At 35.5% G+C, this 25,656-nt stretch overlaps 1 protein-coding gene across 6 annotated transcripts in view; it reads left to right on the top strand.

Annotated features, from left to right (window-relative positions):
- The window catches only part of Ankrd28 (ankyrin repeat domain 28), a 144,705-nt gene that overhangs the window by 107,421 nt on the left and 11,628 nt on the right, over nucleotides 1–25,656 (top strand). For 5 of the 6 annotated variants that reach the window (XR_003377040.1, XM_013346858.2, XM_026779680.1 and 2 more), the window contains 17 exons: nucleotides 3,480–3,558; nucleotides 5,402–5,516; nucleotides 6,811–6,893; nucleotides 8,480–8,543; nucleotides 10,047–10,115; nucleotides 12,335–12,475; nucleotides 13,956–14,067; nucleotides 16,109–16,135; nucleotides 16,490–16,564; nucleotides 18,412–18,613; nucleotides 20,237–20,324; nucleotides 20,689–20,806; nucleotides 20,885–21,104; nucleotides 23,391–23,478; nucleotides 23,565–23,648; nucleotides 24,268–24,413; nucleotides 25,351–25,433. Coding sequence is in view for 5 of the 6 variants with exons in the window: in XM_013346858.2 (XP_013202312.1) it covers nucleotides 3,480–3,558; nucleotides 5,402–5,516; nucleotides 6,811–6,893; nucleotides 8,480–8,543; nucleotides 10,047–10,115; nucleotides 12,335–12,475; nucleotides 13,956–14,067; nucleotides 16,109–16,135; nucleotides 16,490–16,564; nucleotides 18,412–18,613; nucleotides 20,237–20,324; nucleotides 20,689–20,806; nucleotides 20,885–21,104; nucleotides 23,391–23,478; nucleotides 23,565–23,648; nucleotides 24,268–24,413; nucleotides 25,351–25,433 (1,794 nt within the window). In the remaining variant the exon portion in view is untranslated. Of the gene's footprint in view, nucleotides 1–3,479; nucleotides 3,559–5,401; nucleotides 5,521–6,810; nucleotides 6,894–8,479; nucleotides 8,544–10,046; nucleotides 10,116–12,334; nucleotides 12,476–13,955; nucleotides 14,068–16,108; nucleotides 16,136–16,489; nucleotides 16,565–18,411; nucleotides 18,614–20,236; nucleotides 20,325–20,688; nucleotides 20,807–20,884; nucleotides 21,105–23,390; nucleotides 23,479–23,564; nucleotides 23,649–24,267; nucleotides 24,414–25,350; nucleotides 25,434–25,656 lie in introns of those variants that run through there. The other variant, XM_013346860.2, reaches the window with a different exon arrangement.

The raw sequence follows: 25,656 nt of genomic DNA, 5'->3' as shown, positions 1-25,656 counted from the left end.
GAATTCAACTTATAAAGAGAACTAACTGGATCCTTCCTCGCATTCCAGACACACCAATAACTAGAGCCTCTACATTCTATACCTATGCAGATAAATCAGGAAAGGCAAGTTATAAATCAGAAAATTTAAGTCAATGGATCAAAGCCCTTACAAAAGTCAGAATTACGTGTGATTCTAAGGGATTTTAAAGAACCTCTCAACAAAATTGCCGATTTGCAATATGCAGAAATAGTTGTTTTGTATATTAATCTGCTTACTCAGTAAATATTTATTTCTTGGGTCTCTGAGGAAGTTAAAGACTAAATAGTTACAGTTTTTCTTGTTTACCAGATGCAGAAAGCAAATTAAAATAGAAAGTAAATTAGGTGCAAGACTTTGGACTCACCAAGATGGCATAGATAATGTAGTATTTTCCCTGAATTTGTCAAATGCAAATGGACTAGACATTGTTGATGTATTTATTGCCTTATATATTTTACATATATATATATATATATATAGTACTTATTGTGCATAGTTTTTCTTACATTAGTTAGAGCCTTTTTATTTTAGACAAAAAGGAGAAATACATTGGTATATTATTTGTGTTTTAATAAATAAACCTTGCCTAAAGATCAGAGGGCAAAGCATCCACCATAGTCAGCCATACAAGTCAGGGAGTGGTAGCACACACCTTTAATTCCAGGACTCAGGAGACAAAGGCAGGTGGATCTCTGTGAGTTTAAGGCCACCTTGGGCTACACAAGATCTATCCAGAAACAGATCCAGATGATGGTGGTTCACATCTTTAATCTCAGTGTATGGGAGTAACACACTTTTAATCCCTGCACTAGGGAGGTGAAGATAGGAGTCATATGGCTGGGCAGAGAGAGAAATATAAAGGGGAAGAGACAGGAGCTCACTGGAGTGTAGAGTTTGAGGATTTTGGAAAACAGGATCTTGCCCTTTTGGTCTGAAGATTGGATAAAGTTAAAAGGTCTCTCTAGTTATTGACTGCTTTGCTTTTCTGATCTTCAGGTTGAACCACAATATGGCTCTGCATTTTTATTATTCGTCCTAAACTAAAAGAATCTCCATGTTTTTCTCCAATTTAGGGAGAAATAAATGTGCTCTCTTACTATTATTAAGCTGTATTTTTCAACTGCTAATCTTAATCTCTTTTTCCTTGTATATTTATAATACTTTCTATAATCAGTATGTAGAAAGTAAAAATATTCTAGTTAATGTTTTGTATAAGCTTATTATCTTGTTAGCTAGAAGACAAAGTGGAATTCTTTAATCTTAGACTGTATCTTTCCTTACTTATAAAACAAATAATTTTATATTTTTATATAAATTTTGTTATATGTATGTACATGTGTGTTCGTGCATGTGGAGGTTAAAGGACAACTTGCAGGATTAGGTTCTCTCCTTCCCTCATACGTGTCCAGAGAGCAAACTCAACTCATCAGACTTGGCAGGAAGGTCATTTTCCCAGTAGGCCAACTCACTGGCCTGAAAATAATAGTATCTTTATCATAGGGTTGTGAGGATTAAATGACTGGCATATAAGGACTATTTCAAATTTTACCTAAAATATGTTTTTAATACTTAAAAATGTTATCTGAAGTCATATCTTCCTAATTTCACTGTATTATGAATGCTGTTTACATTATACATTATTATTTTCTTTGGGTTTTTTTGTCTCCAAAAAAATGGCTGTAAAATATCAACACTGAATTGAAATTTGCCACATAGTGAACATTTTTGAAAACATGAAACCAGAATGCTTCTGTGAAATAGCTTTGTGCCTTTTTGTCCTCCTAATTAAAGGAATAAAATAACAAGTTATAGGTATGATATGCAAGTGGTTTACAGAGGTTGTTATATTTTGACGGTGCAGCATACCTAAAATATAGATAATATTATCCTCATTTTCAGTTGAGGCAATAAAGACTCAAGAAAGTTAGGGAACTTGTCCCAGTTCCTGTTATGAGTGTCAGAGCTAAGATTTATTGATGTTGCTGTGGTTCTGGAGTCTCCATGTGTACATACTTTCTCATCCTTTCTTCCAGTGCCTCCAGATTATTAGAAATCCCTCAAAGTTACTAGATGGTTTATGCTTCAAAAAAAATCATAAAATTAACAAAATAAGCTGGGCATTGTAGTGCATTCCTATAAACCAAGCTCTTGGGGGGCTGAGATGGAAGGATAACAAGTTCAAAAACATTCTGGGGTATGTAGTGAATTTTAGGTAACATAAAATTCCTCTTCCAAAACAAGGTAGCAAAATTATACAATCAAATACTTCGATAACTGTGTCCAAATAGCAGGAAAGGTTTTGCAGAGTTAATATAAACTTGGAGCATTTGTTACAGTATACGTATAGAAGGCATACTGCATGGTAGGTACTAAAGGATTAGAGTGCAAAACAGATTGTTTCCTTTGTATAGTTTAACTCACCACAAGATTTTAGACATGAAAAGATATCATTTAACTAGGAAGAAAATATCACATTGTTTTTCTCATTTTGAATTTCTTCTAAATTAGAAATTCTTCTAAAATAGAAATGCACAGCCAGCCAACCTGATTATCTTAAACAGTTCAAAAAATAGCTAACAATATTGATTACAAGTAATTATAAACAAATTAAGACATTGGTTTTTTAAATGACTAATAGTGACTAATGTGGGAGTGATTTCTTTCTGATCTGTTGCTTTCATTGGTTAATTATTAACGAAACTGCCTAGGCCCATTTGATAGGCCAACCCTTAGGTGGGTGGAGTAAACAGAACAGAATGCTGGGAGAAAGAAGCTGAGTCAGGTCAGTCGCCATGATTCTCCTGCTCCAGACAGACGCAAGTTAAGATCTTTACTGGTAAGCCAGCTCGTGGTGCTACACAGAATATTAGAAATGGGTTAGATCAATATGTAAGAGCTAGCCTATAAGAGGCTGGAACTAATGGGCCAGGCAGTGTTTAAAAGAATACAGTTTCCATGTAATTATTTCGGGTATAAAGCTAGCTGTGCTAGTGGTCCGGTGCCAGGAACGTAGCCCGCCGCTCGTATTATAACAGACTAAAGACGAGAGGGTTCTGGGTTTCATTAAAGGAAAGCATTGGTGCAAGGTGAAAGTTTGAATGTTAAACTTGGGAAGCCCATTGTGACCCTACCACTTGAGGTTACAGTACACTTGGTTGAATCATTTAATATCCTGTGTTTTAATTTTCTGACCTGAAGAAATGGGAATGCTAAGATGATACTCTACAGTGCCATACAGGATTTGTATAAATAGTAATCATGGGAGTTTTGTGTGTTTTTGATTTGATTTACATTAAAATGAAAAATCCAATTCAATTCATACTTTGAAAAGGTGGTTTAACCTCTGGAAAATGTAATTTTTGAGTGACATAAAATTTATATAAGAAGGTATCTAAAGTACAACTGAAGAATGCATATCCTGGTACAGCATAGTAAACAATTTTTTGTTATTATTTCAGAGTAAAGATGGGAAAACCCCACTACACATGACTGCTCTCCACGGTAGATTCTCCAGATCACAAACCATTATCCAGAGTGGTAAAAAGTATTTCTGTTTGTTTCTTTTATTTCTTCAATGTAGTTTTTTGGTTTTTATTTTTAATCTACATAGTGAATGGCACTGTGGAATTGCCATAGCAGTGTATATACTGTTAAAATTTTATTTTAAATCTCTTAAAAATCAGTAGAGGCTAAAATACCATGAATATATATCATTCATAGTTACTTCTATTCTTCTGAATTATTAATTTTATTTCTTCTCTTTTGAGTAGATAGGAAGGGAGAAGTCTCCCTGCATAGTTTTGGCGACCTTGAATTCATAATCCTCTCACCCTGTAACACCACCTTGCCCAGCTATGAATTCTATTTCTATAGCAATTAGGGTCGACCTTTTTCTTTTTCATTATTGCTACTTGGAAAACCGCCTTTTTGTGTATATTTTTAATATGTGCTTTGTTTTATTTTTTTCATTTTTTTCCTGTTTGAATGCTTTGAAATGAACTCCTTTTAAGGTTTTAGTTTAATCTCTGCACTTTATTCTCTTATGTTTGAGTTATTTCTAGGTAAATTAAACTTTTTAGTATTTTTTATGGCTATTAATGTAAATCTGTTTCTTAGACCATGTTCTAAAGGAGTGTTTGTTAATAGTTCTTAATATACAATTTTTATTAAAGGTTTTATTGATCTCCAAGATTTTGTTTCTTTTTATTTTATGTACATGAATATTTGCCTGGATGTCTGTCTCTGCACCACATGCATGTGATGCACATGGTGACCAGAAGAAGGGGTCAGGTTCCCTGGGACTCTCATTACAGACAGTTGTAAACTTTGATATTGCTGCTGGGAAGTGAACCCAGCTCTTTGGGAAGAATATTCTATACTCTTAACCAATTACCATTTCTCCAGCCGCTTGTTGACATTTAAAAAAAAAAAGTTCTGTTGGGTTTTGGTGATGTACACTCTTAATCCCAGCACTCGGGAAGAAGAGACAGGCAGATTTCTGTGAGTTCAAGGCCAGCCCAGACTACAGATTAAGTTCCAGGATGGACTCCGAAGCTACACAGAGAAGCCCTGTCTCAAAAAACAAAACAGAAAAACAACAACACAATCTTTTATGTGTATATATTGGTTAATGTGTTTGAGAAAGAGAGTGAAAGAAAGGCATACAGATGCTTTAGTGGACGTGTAGGGATCAGAGAACAGCTACAGATGTTAATCCTTCCCTTCTACCTTGTTTAAGATAGAATTTTATGATGTTAGCTGCAGACTGCTGTCTCATGCGTGGGCTTCCCTTCCGGGGATTCTTTTATTCCTACCTCCTAACTCATCATTTGGGCATTTGACTTACAGATGGGTGCTACCATACCCAACTTTACATGAATTCTGTTACTCATGATTAATAGCAGGCATTTGGCCCACTGCGCCATCTCAAGAACCCCTTTGTTTTTTGTTCCTAGAGTTCTGCAAGGGGAAATAACAATAATGATGATCATGATGATGATGATGACATCAACAGCAACAATAATAATAGATCCCTGACCCAAAGATTTGTAGAGTACTGTGTATGAGCAGTCGACTTTATGAAACATGGGATAGCTCTTAAGTACTGCTCTAAAGCAGTAGGTTTACATAGTGGTCTTTAGACTCATTGCACCCTAGAACTCTTTCTACTAGTTTAAAGTATGTTTAAGTCCTATTCTCAATTTACAAAACTGTTTTAAATTTGCAGTTGATAACCCCAAGTAAATATGCTTTAAATGAAACTAATTAGAATTGCTATATCCATTAGTTTATACTTAAGCATCATTTTATTATGTTGCATTTCACAGTGTTGACCAATCTCTATATAATCTAGTGTCTGACACTATGTCCTTTATCCTAGGAGCTGTAATTGACTGTGAAGATAAGAATGGAAACACCCCTTTGCATATAGCAGCCCGGTATGGCCACGAGCTGCTAATCAACACTCTTATTACAAGTGGTGCTGACACTGCAAAGTAAGCAGTACTTACAGAGCTGGTAATTGCTGTCTGGGGAAGCACAGAAGCAAGTGTACAGAGTTTTGTAGAGATTTCAAGTGGGAGTGTGCATTTTGTCTTCAACAGTGTAGTCATTGGCTTGTTTGCTTTTTTCTTACCTTTTATCCTGACACTGGTATATCTTATATGTTTTATATGTAATTTTGAGTAGCCAGTGTGGCATATTTTTATATTTCTGTTCATTTTTTCTCCAGCATAAATAATACATGATTTTGATAAGAAACTTAACTTTTATGATCCCTTTACTTTTCAATCTAGAAGTTATAAAAATTGTACATACCAAATGCTTTTCTTGGACCATCTATAGACAGTGATTTCAGACTGTGCTGTGCAGAGCCCAGGGAGTCCCTAGTTGCTTATACAAAGGGGTCCCTGTCCCCCAGCCCCATCCTATTTAAGTTGCCCTGTACATTTTTAAAATATACATGGTTTTATATACTATGAAAGTCAAAACCATAATTATATTGGTATTTCTAATTTTTATGTCATTTATATGTATTAATGAACAAATTGTAAACTTTTTATGTATTATAGATGATATGCTGTGTACATTTTTTTCGATTTAAAATATACGTGTTTGCTGATATATAGAGACTTTAGGTTTTTTCAGATCTGTTTATACAACTTGGGTTTACTTTACGGGATTTAATTTTATTGTATAAGGATACATACAATATTCTTCTTACTTGCAATCAAGTTGCTTTCAAATTTTTACTATTATAAAATGACTGAGATGAACATTCTTGAGCCCAGCACCTTGCAGAAATGATTTTAAATTGTGAAGTGAGGTGGGGAAGAAGTTTTGCTTCATGAGCAAATACCTGGAAATATTTTCGTTGGGGAGAAAAGTATCAATAATATAACCCAAAGGTGCTGCTAAGCATTTGACATTAGAATATAGACCTCATAAACACACCATGAGTCTTTAATCCCAGCACTTGGGAGAGAGAGGCAGGCAGATCTCTGTGAGTTCGAGGACAGTCAGGCCTATACAGAGAAACCCTGTCTTGCAAAACCAAAAAAATAAAATAGTCTATTATTGTCCTAATACTAAGGTTAGAAAGATAAGCTTTGGGAAAATATATCTGGGTAGTTAGTTTTACCACTTTTCAATGACTGGCCAGATTTTCTCCAAAGTATTAAGAGATTTCTTTTCACCTAATTTTTACTTAAGTAAATTTTTTTATAATAAATATATTTATATTATTGTATTTTCATGTGTTTAATGAAGTTTCTGTCCTATTAATTTAAGGCGTGGTATACATGGAATGTTCCCACTCCATTTGGCAGCCTTAAGTGGTTTTTCAGACTGCTGCAGAAAACTTCTTTCTTCAGGTAAGTGGAACCTTCTCAGACCAGTTTGTTTGTGCGTGCTTGCTCACACGTTCTCTCTCACCCTTCGCAGTTATCAGCTCTGAGAAATGCTTTATTCTTATAGTTGATTCTCTTTGTTAGTTGGAGACATGGGGTGTGAAGTCTTTAGAGCAGCTTCTATCTAGTGATGGTAGTCTCTTAACTTGCCCTATCTAACTTGTTCTAGAAGCAGTATACCTTAATTTGGCATGTTTCATTGATTGGGTCTTCATTTTGAGAGTTAAAAGTCATAATCTTATAGGCTCATGAAATTATTAATTTATATTTACTACTTAGTTTAAAATGCTATAACTGTAGTTGGCGTGGATTTTTTTTCCGTATTACTGCAAACTATGATTGTTATTAAGTGTAATAAATTACTGACTGTATAGGATTTGTTTTTAAATTACTTTCTATTTCTCAGAATATAAGAACGTTAAACATTAACACTCATGTTTACTGAAATAAATTAATGAGGTTTCAGTGAAAATATTATAGAGTGAGACAGATACTCTTCTGAGGTTTGGGGGCTCTGCTTGTTGGGATGTATGTACAATACATTTTTATTTGAGTAACTTCATTATTGTGGTTGTTTAAGTCTGGATCAACATGTATTCATATGAAACTGTCCATTTCACTTTCATGAAAAGGAACATTAAAATCTCTTCTCAGTATTAATAATAACCACATAGAACAAAGTACATGTCTTTTTATTTTGGAAGGGAGGGAGATGATGAGTGGAGAGTGTGTAAAGCCCAGGCTGACCTTGAATTTGCAATTCTCCTGTTTCTGCTTCCCAAGTGTTCAGATGACAGGTGTGTACCATCATGTCTGATTAAAATGCTTTATTGAGATATTTGTGTATAATACACTTCTAAATTCACTTATTTAATGTATACAGTTCAATATTTATATATTCATGTGGGTATATAACCATAAATTTCATCCATTGTGGAATATCTTTAATTCCTATAATAGATATTCCATTAGCATAATGTGGTATATTAGTTATCACTTATACAATTTCTATAGAATTACCCAACAAAATCTTTTATGACTAGCATTTTGCATTTCATGATCTTAAGGGTTCTGTTTGTGTCTGTTATTTCTTTTTCTTGTTGACTATTATCCCCATTGCTCCCTATAGCCTTTTAGAGATTAGAGTGGTTTGCTTGCTTGCTTGCTTGCTTGTAACAGGTTTTATACCATGTTGCCAAGGCTAGTCAAGACTCAGAGTAGTGATCCTCCTGCCTTAGTCTTCTGTGTTACTGGGACTATGAGACTGAAGGTGTGAGCCATCATTCCTGGCATATATAGCCTTTCAGACAAGCAATATAGCGCTTGTAAAATTACCAAACTTTTAGTAGAATTTTTTTGTAATATTGTACATTACTAGTCTTTTTCTTTATATATTTTTGTACTTGTTAAGAATATATGTTAAATAAATGAATGAATGAATATATAAGTTTGCTTAAGATTGAAAAGAACAATGTGATATATTTTTTGATAATACTATCTTAATGCAAAGTAATACATCTATGATATTATATATGTATTCATTCTTACAGGATTTGACATAGATACCCCAGATGATTTTGGCAGGACCTGTCTACATGCAGCTGCAGCTGGAGGGTATGTTAATAGTATTTTTATTTCTTTTATGAAGACAGTATTAGATTATACACTTAGCATCCCAAGAGCATCTGGGTTCATTCCAGAAATCTCGAGAGACAGATACCAGTCATGAAGGCTATCTCTTTGTTCCTCTTTATTAGTTCTGAGTCTCCCCATAATAGAAACTGAAATATACCTGGAGTTTAACAAAAGACAGTCCAGGGCAGCAAAAGTTACTCCCTCCCCCCGCCATCGCCTGTTGGCCTTATTTCAACTAAGTCATGAGTGTTAAGTCAGAAAGAACAAACCTACAAAAGAAAGAGAAAATAATCCCTATATAAATAAAGATGTTCATGAAATGATGAGAATATTCAAAATATTAAAAGTATTGTTTAGTGTTCTAAATAATACTGTGTACTCCACTGTAAATGGTACTTTAAAAATTGTATCCTCAGAGAAAAAATGTTGATGATATAGTTATGTCTTGGCTCAGAAGAAATGTGATTAGAATATTTTAGACTAAATTTTATTTATATTATTTTAGTTTAGGGTGTGTGTGTGTGTCCCTATTTTTGAGACAGAATCTTGCTGTGTAGCCAAGTCTCCAACCTCAGCCTCTGAAGTGTTGGAATTATAGGCACACAACATCCTCCTTGTTTGGATTAAGTTTTAAGAAACACTGTAGGGAAAGCTAGTCAATTAGTTCCATTGAATGACCAGAGGTCTTGGTCTCTGCAAACATTCTGTTATCTTACTGCTTCTGATAAGTTAGATTTGTGTTAAGCCATTTAATATCACAAAGGACATTTTGTGAGCATTTTATTTCTAATGATAATTCCTTAATATTTCTCTGTTATTTCAAAGAACAAATGTGCTGAACCAAGAATGCCACCATGCAAGTCTAAGTTATAAAGATGAATTGAGAGCATATGTGACTCACTCCCTTGTTCTTCTAAGGTCACCAGAGGACATTTCAGTTAAAACCTAATCTGTGTGTAACTTGCCTACGGAAGTCAACCTGCATGGTTTCCATTGTAATATACAAAGTTGTTCAGGTTTATAAAAATTAAGTTATAATAAATTATGTAAGCAGGTCCTACAATTTTAAGGTTCATCTAAATAAACAATGAACATATAGGAGAGTGGGGGAGATTAATTTACTATTATGTGCTTTAAGGGTATAAGAATTTTTTGTTGTTTGTTTTTAGTTCATTTTAATTGAATATTTTTAAACTCCTTGAATTTAAGACATTTAAATATAAGTGTTGGTTTCCTACAAATCTCTTAGAATTGTTTACAAAGTGATCTTCCTTTTCTACAGAAATATAGTTCACTTATTTCCTTTGTGCCAGTATATGCACATAACTTTTTAAAGTGCTAAATATAATAAATTTTAATGTTTTATTCTTTATAAAATGTAATTATCATTTTAAAATATTCATTTATGCTTATTTAAGCCTACCATTTTTATTATAAAATCACTGATAATTATACTTTCAAACTTTTTTTTCCCCTGATTAGAAATTTGGAGTGCCTAAACCTTCTGTTGAATACTGGTGCAGACTTCAACAAAAAGGATAAATTTGGGAGGTAATCAGTTACGTGACTCATTTAAAGCTAGGTTAAATTTGCTTACTTAATGGCTTCCTGGGCCTTTAACTGACCTCTAAGATTTACATTTATGTGTCACACAGCATCTTTGGAGTTGTAGTTATGATTACTAGACTCTGAAGCAAACCTGGGGTTGTGACTTATCTTTCCAAGTGCACAGAATTGCATTTGATCCATAGCACTGCCAAAAGGAAAAGAAAAAGAGCACATGCGTACACCAGCCAGCTAAGGCAATGGGTTCTAAGTGTTTGTTCTCAGCCCCAGCCTTTTTGTTTATTTGTTTGTTTATCTGTCTGTGTAGCCTTGGAGTCTATCCTGAAACTAGATTTTTATAGACCAGGCTGGCCTCGAACTCACAGAGATCTGCGTGTCTCTGCTCCAGTGCTGACTGCTGGGATTAAAGGCTTAAAGCCGTGTGCCACCACTGCCCAGCAGCTCCAGTCTTTTAATTGGGTTCCCCTTACAGTCCTAGCCTCTGTCGTCGTCCCCCACCCACCCACCTTTTAAAGAATTTTTTTATTTTATGTGTATAGGTGTTTTACCTGCTTGTGTGTTCATGGAAGCCAAAAGAGGAAACATCAAATCCCCTGGTGCCAGAGTTAGAGATCATTATGAACACTGAACCAAGGTCCTCTGGGAATGCAGCCAGTGCTCTTAACTGCTGAGCTGTCTCTCTAGCTCCTTACCCTTCTTGATATTAATTGTCCTCTTCCTATAATTTTGGCATAGGAACTTAAAACTACATTGTACCAGAGTGCCTTTACAAAATTCATAGTACCTAGAATTTTTCCAAGTCATCTTTTGTGAAAGTTTCTACTTCCTATACCTACTTACCACTACTAAAAGGAAAAATAGGTTACAAATATGTGTGTGTGATTTTTCTCTTATACACATCCATATAACCCACTGAATACAGTCTGCAGGAAAACAGCTATAAAAGGACAAAGTCTCATTTCTAGCTTTGTTGTTACTAGCATTTGTAGTAGTAGCAGTTGAAGCTTTTATTATCTACTCCTATGTTTAGCAGGATTAGACACACAAAGTACATTAAAACCATTCAGGAAAGAATTAAATGCAGTTTGAATTTGTTTGAAAGATGTTGGTGGTAGCATAAGCAATATGTGTCAGCAGGTAAAAACTACAAAAGACTTGTGACAGGAAGGAGGTGTGTAGGTTTGTATTAGTTTCTTGTAAGAGTGCCAATGCAGAGAAAAAGGAAGAATTGTGTATGGTAGGAAGTAAGAAATAAATAGAAGAAAACTAAGTGCTGTTTGACCCCTTAATACTTGGAAGAATAAATGCACTAATAGAAAGAACAAATGGCCCACAGAATTAAGTTTAAAGCTATTTTTTTTATTTGCAGTAGTTTTTAGATTCCATACAACAAATAGTAAAGAGAATTTTTGAAGCATATCATATTCTAATATGAGGCTGAAAACTGTATTTCCAGTATTAATTCCATTTTAAAAATCTCTATAATAGCTGGGAATCATAGCACTTGCCTTTGATTCCAGCATTGGGAAATAGATCTGTATGAATTTAGGCCAGTCAGGGCTACATAGTGAGACCCTGTCTCAAACTAATAAATTGAAAATAGTATAATATCCAATAAAGCAAAATAATATTTTGGTATCATTTCCTTATAAATGTATTAGAGGGAAAGAATACACTGTGAAGAACTCTGAAATGAAGTTACCATAATTTTTTTCTTTTAATGAAATCATAAAATCATCTTAGATCTATCATCTTGAAATAGTTATCCTATGTTTAATAGAATTCTGTGTGATTTTAGTAATCAGAGAGAAATTAGTTATGATTATTCATAACTTTAGAGATTAAAACAACACATTAGCTTCTCTGAATAGGAAGTTAGTCTGTAAGCCTGCACCTAGCTTATGCTTGAGAGCTCTGGTGTTACTGCTGAGGCCTATGTGGAGTTGATAATGATCACTCTTGTTTGTGTCTGTGGTTTTCTTCTTTGCTTTTTCTACTCAAGACATGGACTCTGGGGCATTTTTGTTAGTGTAAGGCAAACTTTATTAAAATGAAAGATTTTAGGTTTCTAAGCAGAATAAAGAGGTTGTAATTGACTTGGGATTGTATTGTAACTAATTGTGTAGAACAAAGGTCAGCTATGCTTATGTTTACAAATGTATGTTCTTGGCTTCTATATTTCCTGTGTTACTTGATCACAAAAGATCTCCACTGCACTATGCTGCTGCCAACTGCAATTACCAGTGCCTGTTTGCTCTTGTGGGATCAGGAGCAAGTGTGAATGACCTTGATGAAAGAGGCTGCACACCCCTGCACTATGCAGCCACTTCAGACACAGATGGCAAGTAAGTATCATGTGAAAGGAGAAGAAGATTGTTATTTCTATAAACTGGCATCTTCATATGGAGACCATTTTACTGCAAATGTTTGTTGCCTTTTTATGTTTTTATTACCATTCCCTGGTCCACAGTTTGAAAAATGAGGACATTTCATAATTACTATTAAATCCTAGCTGTTGCTGTCTCCCAAGCATCTGGCCTTTAGTTGAAAAATCTAGTAGAGGATGGTCTTATTCTTCCTGCAAAACAGTGTTTGTTTGTTTGTTTTTTGTTTTTCATTACAAGGTTTCTCTGTGTAGCCCTGGCTGTCGTGGAACTCACTCTGTAGACCAGACTGATCTTAAACTCAAAGATTTGCTTGCCTCTGCTTCCTGAGTGCTGAGATTGACATATAGTAGTCACATATTGCTTGAATATTGTTAGATAGCAGACCGAGAAATGTTGATCAAGAGTGGTGGGTGGGAAGAAAAGGATAAGTGATATATAAACCGGCAAAAGAAATCCCGTTACCAGATCCATTTGTAGTGCCTCAGTATAAAATTTTTCTTAGACTGAAATCCAGTGAAGACAGCAAATTATATCTTCAGTGTTTCTAGTATCCCTCGTGTGTCAGAGGAGGAACAGTTAGTTATTCCTAGGGAGCAATGCTAAAAACATGGTTCTGGGAAGTTACAGTTAACACAGAAGCTTTTGTTTTTCACTTTTTAAATCCTTTTCAAAATGTGTATAATTCAGCCTGGGGAGATGACTCAGTAAATAAAGCACTTGACCTCACAAGGTTGAGGACCTCAGAACCTATGTAAATCCAGATTCGTAGTAGACATCTGAAATTCTAACACTTGTACCTTGCTGTGGGAGTCAGATAAAGAATCCCTGAAAGTTCCCTAGCCAACTAGACTGAGATACATAGCCACAAACCACAAGAAACCTGTCTAATGGTAGAAATTAGGGCTGACACCCAGGGTTGTCTTCTGACTTCCACATACCTACTATGACACACATAACCATACCCAAAAATTTGTGTGTGCATGTTTTATTATTATTATTGTGAATGTATATTATAATGTATGTACACATGCTCTTATAACTTAAATTAACCCATTTATATTAATGTGTGTGCTGTCTTAAGGCTCGTTAATCTAATGTATATACTTCCCACCCTGTTCACTCTGTGTCTTATGGCGTCTCTTCGAGACTCCTTTCCTCCTCCTTCTTCACAACATTCTCTTCGTCTGGTTCTCTCACCTAATCTTATCCTGCCTAGCTACAGGTCCATCAGCTTCTTTATTAAACCAATCACAGTTATATATGCTCACGCAATATAATGGTATATTCTACAGTATAGAAAAGTTTATTGAGTTTTATAGTCTTTCTTTAAGCCTGGTTAATTTTGGCATGTGATTTTGTGGGTTTGTGATTTTTTTTTTATAATAAAATATTTAAATGTAAAATTTGGAATTTTCATTTTTGCTGTTATTATCTATAGGTGCCTGGAATACTTACTAAGAAATGATGCAAATCCTGGAATCCGGGACAAACAAGGATACAATGCAGTTCATTACTCAGCTGCCTATGGTCACCGTCTGTGTCTTCAACTGGTAAGATTTATGAATTCTCATGACAACTAGTGTGAGTTTTTTTGTTTAGTAATATAACTAAAATGAGACCAAGTCCAGCAAACATTTAGCTTTGTTCTTTAACATTTTCATACTCCATTTCCCTCTTAAATGCATAGTTGCTTCAGTAAGATACCTCTCATTCTCTAATTTCCTTTTGAAAAGGGAAAAACAGCAGGGCAGTGGTGGCAGACACTTTTAATTCCAGCACTTGGGAGGCAGAGGCAGGTGGATCTCTGTGAGTTTGAGGCCAGCCTGGTCTATAATAACTAGTTCTAGGATAGCAACGGCTGTTACACAGAGAAAACCTGTCTCGAAAAACCAAACCAACAACAACAAAAAGGAAAAACAAGCCACTGAATCCAGTGTGGTAGCACATACCTATAATCCTAATCCTTAAAAAACTAAGGCAGAAATATTGTAAATTTAGGGCTCGGTGAGATACTGTCTAAATGATAGTGCATTTCATCTCTTGAGGGGAGTCAGGCACAGTGGGACATCTCTGCAGTCCTACTTGGGAGGCTGGGAAAGGACACTGACTTGAATCCGGGACAACATAGTGAGAAATTTCCTCAAAAAAATAAATAAATAAAACAGATTAATCTTTGAAGAAGACTATGAAAATGTTGTGTTTCTTGAGATGGTCGCATATCACAAGACTGACCTCAAACTTCTGAGCCTCCACATTCTGAATCCTGAGCTTGCACCATCCCACCTAGTTTTATGTGGTCTGGGGATTTCGTTCATGTGAGCACACTAACTATATGCCAGCCTTCAAATCTTCGTATCGTTCAACTTCTAGGTCTATTGCATTTATTTCTACCCCTTTAAATAAATATTTCTTCCCCCGTTTTAGTTTTATTGATTTCTATTGAGCTCTACATTTTTTCTCTGCTCCCCTCTGCCTCTCCCCTCCCCTCAACCCTCTCCCAAGGTTCCCATGCTCTCAATTTACTCAGGAGATCTTGTCTTTTTCTACTTTCCTTGTAAATTAGATCTATGTATGTCTCTCTTAGGGTCCTCATTGTTGTCTAGGTTCTCTGGGATTGTGATTTGTAGGCTGGTTTTCTTTATGTTTAAAAACCACCTATGAGTGAGTACATGTGATGATTGTCTTTCTGGGTCTGGGTTACCTCATTCAAAATGTTTTCTGGCTCTATCCATTTTCCTGCAAAATTCAAGGTGTAATTCTTTTTTTCTGCTGTGTAGTACCCATTGTGTACCACATTTTCCTTATCCATTCTTCAATTGAGGGGCATTTAGGTTGTTTCCAGGTTCTGGCTATGACAAACAATGCTGCTATGAACATAGTTGAGCACGTGTCTTTATGGCACGATTGAGCATCCTTTGGCTATAAACCCAAAAGTGGTATTACTGGGTCTTGAGGAAAGTTGTTTCCTAATTTTCTGAGAAATTGCTACACTGACATCCAAAGGGGCTATAACCGTGTCTTACTTGAAAAAAAGTAAATCCCCTGAGGGAGTTACATTTCCCTCATGTGTTTAGAGAGCCATGCAAAGTCCTTTTATTTCCCAGTTCTTCTTAATAAAGGACAATCTGCTTTTGCAAAGGAAGTTTGAATTTCAACCATAATCTTGTCCTGGAATATACACGATTCAGAACCCTTCTTTGCCAAATTGGAAAGGAAGAAATGAGTTAAAATATACTGCAGTGCATATACTTCTTGTTTAGGTCAAAGCTTCCTTTATAGACATGTATAAGCATTACTTCCCTTCAGTAGGAAATAAAACTCAAGGAAGGCATCTAAGAAGGTCAACATATTTCATATAACCACTATTGTGCTACTGTAAAAATAACCCATAATTTCATAGGTTACTATGCATCTTTAGAATTAAATTATAGGCTTTGTATGTAGGTTTGTTGTCTGTATAAAAGACTTCTTTTTGAAGGCAAAGAAATCATGGGTTTAAAACAGAAACTAACAAAGCCCTATATCGATAAAAATGTTAAACATCTTAATATATATGAGTAACTTCATAAAATGTCATTTCGTTTATTTCAGATTGCAAGTGAAACTCCTTTGGATGTTGTAAGTATTAATTGAGTTCCCCCCAAAACATTTAAAATAGTGTATTTCTTTATTCTCATTAAAACTAAAGTTAGACATATTTTCACATCATACCCCTGATATCAAAGACAATGACAAGAATGTATATTCAAGAAAGGAAGGTATTTACCTGATGGAAGAATGTTTCTTCAAACACCTGGTTGATAAAGCTCAGAGCCTGTGATTCTTACTATGCTTTTGTGATTATGCTGTTTTGTGAATTTGCTGAGTTATTGACATACTCTAAAATGGAGTGAGGGATAGGAGGGATAACTACTACTGATATATTTAAAAGTATCATTTCTATCATTTTTAAATGGCCTCTCCTTTTTTCAGTTAATGGAAACCTCGGGAACAGATATGTTGAGTGATTCAGATAATAGAGCGACAATAAGTCCTTTACATTTGGCTGTAAGTACTGCCTTCATAGCTAACTTTAATGGTTGTTTCACTATGGATCTCTGGTATATACTTGTGTTGATTGGTGTAGTCATTATCATGGAATTAAGACTTAAAGAACTTTTTTAATCCTTTACTTTTGAGCTTACTTATGTTCATATTGCAGTTTATATTCAATCAGTTTATCAGTGGACACTTTGTGTTGCTTCATCTCTTGAATGTGTAAGTGCTGGTGTGTTAGGTTTTTAAGCTAAAATAGACAGTTTTACAATTTAATGATTAAATTCAATGAAATGTGATTATTTTACAATTTTAACATTTTATATCTAATCCTAAGAAACTTTCAGAAATTAGTTAAAGTAGTTTTTTAAATTATTATTATTTTTAAACTCAGGTTTTCAGATAACCTTATAGTGAGACAGTGGAGTGAAGTTTAAGGAAAATGTTATTTCTTCCTAATGTTGGTGCTAGACATGGGCTTTTCCGTCAGTCTTTTTTTCTTTTTGAGACAGGGTTTCTCTGTAGCTTTGGAGCCTGTCCTGGAACTCCCTTTGTAGACGAGGCTGGCCTCCAGCTCACAGAGATCCGCCTGCCTCTGCCTCCCGAGTGCTGGGATTAAAGGCGTGCACCACCATCGCCCAGCCTTCCTTCAGTCTTGTGGAAGGAAGTGATAAGGAGAAGAGTCCTATAAAAAAGCATCATGACTCCTAGCCTTCATTTTCTCTCCTCTTTATTTTTTTTTAAATACTATCTTCTGTGTATCCAGTGAAATTCTTCAAAGTTCATTCTTAGAGTAGCATGAGTTCTCCCACCTAATATTACCATATAAAATTGGGTGTGGTCCTAAAATTAATTCTATTGTCTACACTCGTGTTATCTTTGAGATAATTAAGTTTGTAGATAAACTTCCAGCAAAGCCAACCTTTCTCTTTGCTTGTACTTTCTGACTTTTTCTTTCCTTTTAGAGTGGACACTCTGAACCCTCTGTACCCCGTTTTCAGACTATCTCCTAAATGACTTTGATTGTGTCCTACCATTACATGAGTTCTGGAAATTGAACTTAAGTCACCAGGCTTGCAGAACAAGTACTGTTACACACTAAGCCATTTCACTGGCCCAATTTTTGGACATTTTGCCCAAGAAATAACTGCTTTATTGTCCTTTGAAGTTTATTGCTTTATTTCCTGTAGAGTGTCCAGTGCAGTGTCAATGCAGTGTCGTTGTTCAAAGTGAACTGTCTGGAACACTTTCTTGTCACCAACTTCACAGCCAGAGCTTCCATGCCTGCTGTTATTCAGGCATTGTTACCTCCTGCCATTTGAGGCTTTATTATTTACAGAATATATGTTTCTTTATATGGGAGAGTGCTGGTGATTCTTATGGAAAAGAAATCTATGATTTAAACTTCCTGACTTCTCAATATAAAAGTTTGTATTATCTCAGTTGTAACAGTGTAAAAATGAATTTGCAGGCTGGAGAGATGGCTCAGCCATTAAGCACTGGCTGCACTTCCAGAGGTCCCCAGTTCAATTCCCAGCAACCACATGGTGGCTCACAACCATCTGTAATGAGATCCGGTGCCCTCCCTCTGGTGTGCAAGCATACATGGAGGCAGAGCACTATATACATAATAAATAAATCTTTTTAAAAAATGAATTTGCTAAAAAAAAATGAATTTGCTTACATTTTCCAGAACATTAGTGTATTGGGCATGTAACTCAGTGGTAAAACTTGCTTACTTACCTGGTATGCACAAGTACTTAGTTTATATTCCCAGAATAGAGAAAGAGAGAAATAGAAACTAATTGGGGAGTTGTTCTAAATATGTATTTTTTTAATTTATATATTTTTATTTCTAGGCCTATCATGGTCATCACCAAGCCCTGGAAGTGTTGGTACAATCTTTGTTAGATCTTGATGTAAGAAATAGTAGTGGTAGAACACCCTTAGATCTTGCAGCATTTAAGGGCCATGTTGAATGTGTGGATGTACTCATTAATCAGGGAGCTTCAATCCTCGTAAAAGATTATGTTTTGAAGAGAACACCTATCCATGCAGCAGGTATGCCAATTATTATACTTGATAATGTTTATAATCCTAATGTACTTTTTCATACTGATACTGTAGTTGTGTTTACTTTTTATGTTAAGTAGTCAAGTTATTGTATTCTGAAAGAAAAGCAACACTTTTATAAAATCATATACCTTTAGGATTGGATTTATGAAATAAAATACTTAGGTTATCACCAGAGTTTAGTGTTTTGTACTCTTTACTTCCTTGCTTCCTCTCCTTCCTTCCTTCCTTCTTTCCTTCTTTCCTTCCTTCCTTCCTTCCTTCCTTCCTTCCTTCCTTCCTTCCTTCCTTCTCTCTTTCTTTTTCTTTCTTTCTTGTTTTGTTCTTTGAGACAGGGTTTCTTTTTGTAGCCCTGGCTGTCCTGGAACAAAATTTGTAGACCAGGCTTAGCCTAGAACTCAATAAGTATCTTTTACTTCTTTCTGATGAAATATTTTAGATTAACATGTGCTTTCATGGCAAATCATTAATGTTTTAAAAAAATAAGTCTTTTTCTTTTTAAGACTTACTTGAATTCCATGTGTATGAGTGTTTTGCCTGCATATATATGTGTGTGCCACCTGTGTGCCTGGGTCTCAAGAAAGAGAGGAGAAGGTGTTACATCTCCCAAAATTGGAGTTGTGGATGGTTGTGAGCCATCATGTCAGTGTTAGGAATCAAACCTGGGTCCTTTGCAAGAGCAGAAGCTCTCTTAGCTACTGAGCCATCTCTCTAGCCCTAATAGTCTCTTTTATTATTTTACTGGTTACTGCATTAAGCCCTCAGAAAAAATTCACAAAATTTTAACTTCTGCACTACCCCAAGTTGTAGTTTCATAATTTTCCAGTGTACTAAAAATGCAGGATGTGCAACCAAGTTGTTGGTATGTAGGAGAAAGACTGGCAAGGGGAAAGAGAACAATTATAAAAATGACTTAGTACCAACAGTATATGAATAGAAGACACAAATTTCTCAGTTCTTTATAAGAATTACTACAAGGCACAGTACTCATTTTCAATAACCAATACTGGTACAACTGAAAAATAGTAGCCAAGTGTTTTTCTTAGTTCCAATCTTATGTGACCAGATTCAATTCACTTTGTTTATGGAACATTAAGAACCCATTCAAATATATGACTTGATTTGTACTTGTTCTGGGGAAAGATACATTTTAGAAAACTACAGAACTATAGAACACACTAACTGTTGATCCCAGAGCAGCTTTTAAGAAGTATTTGTTATTCAGGCAAGGTTTAGAGACAAATAACAAGCATTTAAACTCTCAGATAAAGATGTCTGTAGAAGCTGTCAAGTGGTGTGAATAAGATGGAGTCAGCTGGGCAGTGTAACACATGCCTTTAATTCTTCTAGTGGCAAGCTAAATAAAATGAGGATTCTGTTAACATGAGGGAGGATGAAGGGTGGGGACAGTATATGCATTCCGCTTGCTGTGTGCAGACAAGTCCCTTAATAGCAAATACAGTATAAAACCTTCTTTATACACATAGTTGTTGTTCTGCTTATTGAATTCAGTAAAACTGTCCCCAAATTATATTCTAAAAGATGTGCTATCTCTAATATATTTTTGTTTAATGATATATATTAAAATTATTTAAAATTTTTGATTTACAGCGACAAATGGCCATTCGGAATGCTTACGGTTATTAATAGGAAATGCAGAACCACAGAATGCAGTAGATATTCAAGATGGAAATGGACAGTAAGTTTGAATAATTTTTAGATTAACTTTTTTATGTCTTACAATATAGCCCAGCACTCCTCCATTTTACAATCTTACCACCTTACCACCCTCACCCTTTTTAATACTGGGTACAGGCATGAGTACACTATACCTTGCCTTTGATTGTTGTTAAAATACTAGATGTTCTAATACTCTGGCCCCTATTTTAGTAAGTTTGTAATAGTTTGTATACTGGAGAAAGGCAAGCATATATTTAGTTTTTCTTTTAAACACATAAAAACTTATGTCACGATAGTGTATATATAGAAAATAAGCCATGACATCATTGCTGTTTTAGAGTTTTGTAAGTGATAACACTAAACCTAATTCTGTTCCTGTTCAGGACACCTCTAATGCTGTCTGTTCTCAATGGACACACGGACTGTGTATATTCACTACTGAACAAAGGAGCAAACGTAGATGCCAAAGATAAGTGGGGAAGGACAGCATTGCATAGAGGGGTAAGCCAAAATTAAATTAACTGAATTTGGTCCATGGTGCCCACATAATGTATTTAATACACCCAAATTGTTTTGCAGGCAGTTACAGGCCATGAAGAATGTGTAGATGCATTACTTCAACATGGTGCTAAGTGCTTACTACGGGACAGCAGGGGTCGGACACCTATACACTTGTCAGCTGCTTGTGGACACATTGGAGTTCTTGGAGCCCTTTTGCAGTCAGCAGCATCCATAGATGCTAATCTAGCCGTACTAGACAATCATGGGTATACAGCACTTCACTGGGCTTGCTACAATGGTTAAGTATCCGATAAAAACCTTCACTGAGTGCCTGCCTACTAGGTACTAATAAGTAAAAACAGGCAACTCAAAATACATTGTGGTATTGATGACAGTAGCATATCTATAAGTCGGGCTTAAAATGTAAGATTAGTGGAAAGACTAGGAATAATCTACTCTCTAGTTGTATCTTAATCCTGTCCTTTATTATGCTAAAGACAGGTCATTAATTTTCAAGTGTTTGAGATAAGCTTTTATGTTCTTCTCCTTTCAGCTCTCTTGAATTGATGTTTAATGGATATAGTAGAGTAGCCAAAGATTGTACCTGAATCAAAAGAATTGCTGTATATTGTCATTGAAGTTTGATTTGTTTTTATACTATGAATTAACATTTTATGAGTCTAATAACCTGAGAAAGTATCCACAAATGTGAATTTTATGTAAAAATCAGCAAGGTAAACTTTTTAAGCAAATTTTTTTTTTTGGGTGGTGGGTTTCGAGAGGGGGTTTCCTGTGTAGCCCTGGCTGTCCTGAAACTTTGTAGGCCAGGCTGGCCACAAAAAGAGATCCGCCTACCTATGCTTCTCAAGTGCTGGGATTAAAGGTGTGTGCCACCACTGCCTGTTGAAGGCAGAATTTTTTATTGGGTGATTTTTTTTTTTTTAAAGTGATCAGTGACATTCCATGTTATACAGGAAGTGTATTTCCCAAGGTAGAGCATTTACTTGTCTTTTGAAGGTTTACTCTCATAGAAACAGAATTTTATACCAACAGCATGCCTGGTTGCCATTAAAAACAAAACAAAAAAATAAAAAAGAAATGGGTCTGATTTTTTTTTTTTTTTTTTTTTTTTTTGGTTTTTCGAGACAGGGTTTCTCTGTGGTTTTGGAGCCTGTCCTGGAACTAGCTCTGTAGACCAGGCTGGTCTCGAACTCACAGAGATCCACCTGCCTCTGCCTCCCGAATGCTGGGATTAAAGGCGTGCGCCACCACTGCCCGGCCTTGATTATTTTTTTTTTTTTAGAAAAGCAAAATTATAGTGATTCTGAATTGAGCTAGAAGAAATGTAATGTTAGTTCACGCTGTAACAGACTATGCAGTCTAAAATTAATGCCATATTTTTAGCTAAATGCCTCCTTTATAATTTGACATTACATAAGTGGAATACATTAAATGGTTTAACTGATTAGTAATTTTTGTACAGAAAAAATGGAAGTACTCTAATCAAAACAAGCTTTTCTCTCAATGAAATGATGACCAGGTTTTAGAAAATAATTGACTATAAACCTACTAAGCTTAAAGTCCAGAATTTCAATTTATTGTTCCTTTCAACAACTAATCAACTTGATGTTCTTAAGCACCCTCAGAAATAACTTTCTGAACCAGGTAGTGGTGGCACAGGCCTTTAATTCCAGCACTTGACACAGGCGGAGGCCAGCCTGGTCTACAGAGTGCCTTCCAGGACAGCCAGTGCTACACAGAAACCCCGTCTCAAAAAAAAGGAAGGGGGGGGTGGAGGAAGGACGAAAGAAAGAAAGGAAAGAAGGGGGAAGAAAGGAGAGAGAAAGAACTTTCTGAAATACTAAGAGAAATAATAAGACTGTATTTAGATTACAGCTTGGTTCTACCCAGTGCTAATCCCTGGAGATAGCAGATGAAGTACTCTGTAACTCAGATAGTGGATCTCTAGCCCTTGGTCTCAGGCTTTGTGGGTTACGGCTATTGATGATACCTGCATTGTTAATGGGACTTGAGAAGTTTAAAAATCTTTACAAGAGCAACTTTTTAAGGGACCTGCAAAATGACTTAGCAAGTAAAGGTGCTTGCCACCAAACCTGACAACCTAAATTTGCTTCCTGGGACCCAACTCCTAGGCTAAGAAAAACTAGTTTTTGTTGGGATTTATTGTTTTGTTGGATTTTTGTTTTATGTTTTTAAAGCTGCTTTTTAAAAAAGCTTTCTGCCTATTTCTCTCAGAATATTTTTCTTTTTCACAATACAGTGTTTTAGGAAATTGTCCTATACATGCTATTATAGAAGATGCATACAGTTTATTAATTGAAAAGGAAAGTTGCAGAACAAAGTATACCATTTGAATTGTAAAAAGAAAAAATAAGTGTTTAGGCAATTGTATGTGCCTGGAAACATTATAGTACTCTTGAGATCACTGGTTATGGTCTAAAAAGAGTGAAGGTGGGATGTAACAGAGTCTTTTTAAACGGTCCCCTTCTAGATTCTTCTGTGTATTTGAGATTGTTGCAAGTATCTCTTGGATTTTAATATCTGGTTCTTATGTCCGTATTAGGTCATGAGACATGTGTGGAACTACTTTTAGAACAGGATGTTTTCCAGAAAATAGATGGGAATGCTTTTAGTCCATTGCATTGTGCTGTGTAAGTAAAGTCATAGTGAATCACATTCCTTTCGGTGTTTTAAGAAACACTGTTACCATGGACTTATCATCTTGTACCTTTTTCAGGATCAATGACAATGAAGGTGCTGCTGAGATGCTTATTGATACCTTAGGAGCCAACATTGTGAATGCCACAGATTCAAAGGGAAGGTAGGATTCCAGTTAGTAGCACACAGTGTTTCTTTGCATAAGAGAAAGCACTGTAATTTGACCATCTGTTTAAAAGTTTATAGAGAACTCATATCTAATTGAAAACAAGACTTTGCAGATGTTGTAAATTATTATAAAGTCTTAAGTTCTTTGCATTATTAGGGCATTTAATTATTTTATCAATTTATTTTAAAATATAAATGTTACTCTCCTGATTTAAAAAGTATGATTTTAAGCCCAAATAAAATTGTTCATATTTCTCTAAATTAGATTAAAGGCTGAAAAAAGAGTCTAGCAATTGTAATATGTAGTAATTTTGGAGTAAATTATTTGTCCTTTTAAGTTTTCTTTAACAATATAATGTTAATAGTATTATATAGCTCATCCTTTTTTTAGGCAAGTTGTAATTTAAAATAGATTGTGTCAAGTATACATATCTAAAGTAGAAATTTGTGAGTTCCATTGAACTTATTTGTGTTGAGGGTCCCACAATTTGTATCTTAGCAATGCTTTTATAACCTACTAGATAAACCCTTGAAAATTTTTTGTCCTGAATTAAGGAGTGATTTTTTGGTGTATGTGCTATTCAGCTTTTGTTGTGTATTTCTCTGTGTCCCAGAACTCCTCTCCATGCCGCTGCCTTCACAGACCATGTAGAGTGTTTACAGCTGCTGCTCAGCCATAATGCTCAAGTCAATTCCGTGGACTCTACTGGAAAAACACCCCTCATGATGGCTGCAGAAAACGGACAAACCAATACAGTTGGTAAAGAAACTGTTTAGAGAAGGCCGAGGCAGTAGGACTGCCTCTGAGTGTGAGGTCAGCCTTGGCTGCATAGTATCTCCATAAGAAAAGAGAAGTTGAGCCGGGCGGTGGTGGCGCACGCCTGTAATCCCAGCACTCGGGAGGCAGAGGCAGGCGGATCTCTGTGAGTTCGAGGCCAGCCTGGTCTACCAAGGGAGTTCCAGGACAGGCTCCAAAGCTACAGAGAAATCCTATCTCGAAAAACAAAAAAAACAAACAAAGAAAAGAGAAGTTGTTTAGAACCTGGCTTAGTGTGCACCTATAAACTCAGCTACCAAAGAGCCTGTCAGAAGATCACAAGCGTAAGGCCACTCTGGGCTAGGTAGTAAATCACAACCCATGTTGCTTTTTTTTTTTAAGCTCAGTATGAATTCTGTTGTATGTGTAACTTAGATCCCAACCCTTCTGACTTCCATGAATTATCTCACCAAATTCCACATTTTCATTTTGGTTTATTGCCCTTACTGACTGAAAAGTTTTTTTTTTAATCAAGGTGGTTTAACCTCATACAACACAGGCTGTGGAATCAGACTGCATGAGTGTGAGTCCTAGATCTTAAGTGACCTCTCCTACCTCACTTTTTTCACTTATAAAATGAGCAAAATGACAGCATCTACTTTAAAAGATTGATGTGAGGGTTAAAGATAGCCTGTAAGTCCAGGGCATATAAAACTTTGAACATTAACACTTCAAAATGTTGGTTATTGTTGCTAGGACATGATTTGCATAAGAATATAAAAGTTCTGTATAATTGCATAGTAATATAATGTGTATGTTATGTATTACAGTGTTTTACTTGCAAGAGGGCTTTTTTTTGTATGTCTTAATCTCTCTACAGTAAGTTATTGATAGTCTAAGAATCATGTTCATAACAATTGATGCATTTTTTTCCTCCCAGAGATGCTGGTGAGCAGTGCTAGTGCAGACCTGACTTTACAAGATAAAAGTAAAAACACCGCCCTTCACTTGGCTTGCAGCAAGGTTTGTACATAGTTTAAGGATATATTTTCTTGGTTACTATTCAGTAGCATTAAGTTTTTCCAGCTCACTAGAATGAGCAGAAGTCAGAAACAAGCCTAAGAATTACTAACCCTGAGTTTCTGGAGTGGGGTGGGAGGTGTTGGCTTACTAGGTTTTGAAATACGAGCTTAATACTTAGCTATTATTGACCTGTTTTTTTATTCACATTTCTGATACCTTTGAA

This window comes from Microtus ochrogaster, chromosome 6, assembly GCF_000317375.1.
Source record: "Microtus ochrogaster isolate Prairie Vole_2 chromosome 6, MicOch1.0, whole genome shotgun sequence".
NCBI classification, from domain to species: Eukaryota; Metazoa; Chordata; class Mammalia; order Rodentia; family Cricetidae; genus Microtus; species Microtus ochrogaster.
This window is presented reverse-complemented; position numbering and strand designations above follow the sequence as displayed.